This window comes from Palaemon carinicauda, chromosome 29, assembly GCF_036898095.1.
Source record: "Palaemon carinicauda isolate YSFRI2023 chromosome 29, ASM3689809v2, whole genome shotgun sequence".
In the NCBI taxonomy this organism is placed as follows: Eukaryota; Metazoa; Arthropoda; class Malacostraca; order Decapoda; family Palaemonidae; genus Palaemon; species Palaemon carinicauda.
The window spans coordinates 89,531,322-89,536,321 of NC_090753.1; the positions used below are offsets into that span (position 1 = coordinate 89,531,322).

Here is a 5,000-nt window from a genome sequence, read left to right on the forward strand (position 1 = left end):
AGAGAGAGAGAGAGAGAGAGAGAGAGAGAGAGAGAGAGAGAGATTGTCTTTTGTCACTTCTGGCAACATGCAAAGGTGAAAATAATGTAAAATGTATTAACACAGTTAATGAATTAACATCCATCTATCTATTGATCTATCTTTCTATATGCACACATCCATATATATATATATATATATATATATATATATATGTATACATACCAAAGGAAACATAAACGGATATCTTCCAATATAATAAAAAAGTTTTTATTCGAATCTCTTTACTATCCTGATTACGGATAAATTTTGCATATAACTGTGTCTCACACCACTTTCAGTTTCATGTCTTACATTTCCCTTTTGGGTCTGTCAGAAAAAACCAATTCACGATGGTACACATACAAAATGCGACGCTGGCAGGAGGCGTGGCCATCGGATCTGTGGCGGATCTCATGATACAGCCGTGGGGAGCACTTTGCATTGGGTGCACCGCTGGGCTCGTGGCCACCTTGGGGTATATTTACCTGCAGGTATGTCCACAAATCCAGTTTTATGATATGATAATGGCAGGTTTCATTTAAAACATATCTAAAAAATGGGAGCATGGATAGTGATGAAATTAGGAGAAAACTTCGTATGGTGACCCCTCCCCCCGAGAAAATTTAAGTGTACATTAATTTGCTCCAGTGGAAGCTACTCTGCCCATTAGTTTAAGTGTTCCTCTTATTCAAATGAATATACATTTCAAGCTTGCACAATATATTCTGTATTCAAATGATTATTGTAAGTAGTAGATATTTATGGATGCATGACCTCGACTAACTACACTCGTTTAACTATATACGTATAATTACCCTATTTACCTACTCTATATCTACATAATATATACAGTATGTATGTGGCATCAAGCTCAACAAAATTCTTTTTACTATTACTGATATCTTTATTATCACAGTGTTATTATTATCTCATTAACAGCCATGGTTAGTGAAGAAAATTGGTCTCCACGACTCCTGCGGGGTCCACAACTTACACGGTATGCCCGGACTCATCTCAGGAGTTGTGTCAATTGGGATGAGCTTATTTGCATCGGAAACATTTTATGGCAAAGAGTAAGTCTTTCTCACTCACTGCAAAGTTCTTGATATACGGATTACAAATTCGGTTGTTTCACATACCACCTACCATGTTGATAATTCTCAGACTCAACTTGTGGAGCTTAATAACTTTTAAATGGCTAGGTTGTAGGACCTCATCTTTCCTCTCCTTATGTTTTCACCAAGTCTGATTAGCCTTCCTCTCCTCAAGGAGTACCTGGCACTCAACCATACAAAATCCAATATTTGATATATTCATACCTACCTGCTCTGTTGATAATTCTCAGACTCAACTTCTGGAGCTTAATAATTCTCAAATAACTAGCTTGTAGGACCTCCTCTTTCCTCTCCTATTGTTTCCACCAAGTCTGATTGGCCTTCCACCCCTCAAGGAGTACCTGGCACTTGAGCACACAAAATCCAATATTTGATATTTTCAAATCTTTTTTCCTCTACAGCTTGTACGTGCAGTTCCCACACATGAGTCCTCCATTGAACAGCTCTCTTTACTTGGAGCTCAAGGGCTTGGATTTAGAGCCACTGGAACCCGGTTCTGGGAGGACTGCAAGTCAGCAGGCACTGTGCCAGGCTGTGGCGATATTTGCTACACTGGTCATCGCTATTCTATCAGGAGCTTTAACTGGTACGTGGTTTATTTTTAATACAATATTGATTAACTGAATCCTCATAGACTTACACAATGCTATGATTACTGTACTGTTTCTTTTGAAACAAACTATTTGAGAATAGGTCTTGAAAACTATGTACAACACATCACTTAACATATATCAGTAAATAGCTACAAAAAATAATCTGCTAACTATTTACTATTTATCCCCAGCAGTGTGGCATATGTCCAGAATTCATTAATTCAATCCAAACTCTATCTGTGGTAAAAGTAAAGCCATCACACAAGCAAACATTACTAAAATTTGTAACCAATAAATGGAAAAATATTGTTTCCTTAATCTTACTATTTTTAGCTGCAATAAGCTAAACGTCAACAGAATATAATGCACAAAACTCAATATTATTTTTTACCTTCCTAAAATCTTTACAGGACTCTTCCTGAGTTGTGGTGGAAGGTGCGAACCAGTAGATCCCCGGCATCTTTTCAGCGACATTCCTTTCTGGGAGCTACCAGAAGATGAAGATGGTGTCCTCAAACATAAGGATGAACCAGGAAAGTTATTTTCCATCCAGGCAACGGTCCCCTCGATTGGTGCGATGAAGCTGAATTGAGAAATTTTGAGTGCCACACTGTGGATGATATTACAATTTGTTGCGGGGTCCTTTCCATGATTCGGTCACTAGCTGGACTGTTTACTAACATTTTACTCTTCATCCTTTTTCTTTGGATTCTTACTACCTAGCTTTCAAACTTCTTTAACGTTACTAAAGATTTCTTGCAATGCTCCTTCTTTGGTCTCTTCCTAAGTGTTTAACTTCCCCAATTTTTACATTAGTGTATGGCATTATGTAAGACCAAACCCTTTGGATAAGGCTTGAATCTGTCTTAGTAATATCATTTGGAAGCCTCTTTTTACTAATCATTAAGAGCAAGTATGGAAATATCTGAGAAAAGTTTCAATTTTCAGTGTTTCACTCATAATAGTGGTTTCCCACCCCCCATCTTCCAAGGACCATCAGAAGATGGGAGCCTGCTAGAAGGGAATGTGACTATTTAACGGCTTCACTATTCATTATAGTTTAAGTGCAACAGTGGATGAAACAGTTCTTTATCTAGTGGTAGGTGCCAACTGGGATAGGATGCTTCGGTTGGGTTAGGTTGAGTTAGGATAGGCTAGGTTGGGGTAATATTAATTCTAACTCCAATATTGTTGCACTTAATTCATATTGCTATAAAAGATATTCTTGTATCATTTTAGAAGTTTAATCTTAATCAAAATATGCTTGAATATCATTGCATCCTAGTTTTATAAACATTGTTTGCAATTGTAATAAACCTATTAATTTATTCATATTCTTGTAAATGATTCCTTGAAATAAAGGTATTTAAAAAGTTATTTTTGTATTTGGGTGCTATGTCTCGATTTTGTGTGTTTGGTTAATCCTTCTCTTCAATTATACTTCCATCTATGAAAAAAAAAAAAAAATTCGCCCCACAGTTTTTGGACATTGCTGGATGATTGTAGAGGTTATTGATTAGGGCAAGAAGGGGTAATGGCTCCTATTAAAAACATCCTAGAATGTAATTAAAAATACATAAGGTCAAACATATGTATTATGAATATATATATATATATATATATATATATATATATATATATATATATGCGTAAAAATCACAGGAAAACGTGATGTTCAGATGCAGAAGAACCACAGGGAAAATGAAAATACGAAATACTGTATACGATTAAGTCCTGACTAGTTTCGTGATACTTCTTCAGAGGACTGATTTATTGAGAGAGGTTTCTTTACATTTTATAGGGAAAGTAAACGTAGGAACATACATATAGTGGCATAGAGAACAATGACACTACCTTACCAGCTACCTGGGCTGAGGTCAGGTGTTTACTGGGCGGAGATCCAACCTCATTAGACACCTGCCAAAAAGGGTCAATTCTGGTGACGGGTAAATTCTTGTTTTTGACTTTCAGTACCGTTTATTTATATGAATAACGGTAGCCTTATCTATATAAATACATAAGCAAAACTATTTGTTTATGTAAAAAACATCTATATATAAATATATAAAAAAGACATATACATACGTATACACAGACAGGCATTCATACACAAACATGCATAATATATACATAGACATATACATACGTGTACACATACTGGTATACATATACAGACACATACATAGACTTACATATAAATTCTTTTTTACACATGATTAACATGTATATATACATATATATATACATATATATACACATATATATACATATACATACATATACACATATACACATACACACATACATATACATATATATATATATATATATACATGCATATACACACATACACATATACATATACATATTTCGTATTTTCATTTTTCCTGTGGTTCTTCTGCACACACACACACACACACACACATATATATATATATATATATATATATATATATATATATATATATATATATATTTTACTATTACTTGCTACGCTACAACCCTAGTTGGAAAAGCAGCATGCTATAAGCCAAAGGGCTTCACAGGGAAAATAGCACTGTGAGGAAACGAAATAAGGAAATAAATTAACTACAAGAGAAGTAATTAACAATTAAAATAAAATATTTTAAAAACAGTGGCAACATTAAAATAAATATTTAATATATAAACAATGAAAACTTTAAAAAACACGATAGAATAGTGTGCTCGAGTCTACCCTCAAGCAAGAAGAGCTACTTACCATAGCTAAAGAGTATCTTCTACCCTTACCAAGAGAAAACTAGTCACTGAACAATTACAGTGTAGTAGTTAACCCCTTGAGCGAAGAAGAATTGTTTGGTAATCTCAGTGTTGTCAGGTGTATGAGGACAGAGGAGATACTACTGCTAGAGGGTTATTAGGTCCCTTGACTGGCCAGTCAGCATTGTAATGGATCACTTTTTCTGGTTACAGCTCATTTTGTCTTTGCCTACACATGCACCGAATAGTTTGGACTATTCTTTCCACATTCTCCTGTGTCCTCATACACCTGACACACTGAGATTACCAAACAATTCTTCTTCGCACTGTAATTGTTCAGTGGCCCCTTTTCTCTTGGTAAGGGTAGAAGAGACCCTTTAGCTATGTTAAGCAGCTCTTCTAGAAGGGCACGCCAAAAGCAAACCATTGTTCTCTAGTCTTTGTTAGTGGCATAGCCTCTGTACCATGGCCTTCCACTACCTTGGATTAGAGTTCTCTTGCTTGTGGATACACTCAGGCATGCTGTTCTATC

At 35.5% G+C, this 5,000-nt stretch overlaps 1 protein-coding gene across 1 annotated transcript in view; it reads left to right on the forward strand.

Annotated features, from left to right (window-relative positions):
* The window catches only part of LOC137622710 (ammonium transporter Rh type A-like), a 44,719-nt gene extending 42,398 nt beyond the window's left edge, over positions 1-2,321 (forward strand). The window contains exons 8-11 of the mRNA XM_068353303.1: positions 356-512; positions 961-1,094; positions 1,538-1,722; positions 2,140-2,321. Of these exons, the coding sequence (XP_068209404.1) occupies positions 356-512; positions 961-1,094; positions 1,538-1,722; positions 2,140-2,321 (658 nt within the window). The remainder of the gene's footprint in view (positions 1-355; positions 513-960; positions 1,095-1,537; positions 1,723-2,139) is intronic.
* Positions 2,322-5,000: the final 2,679 nt, after the last annotated feature.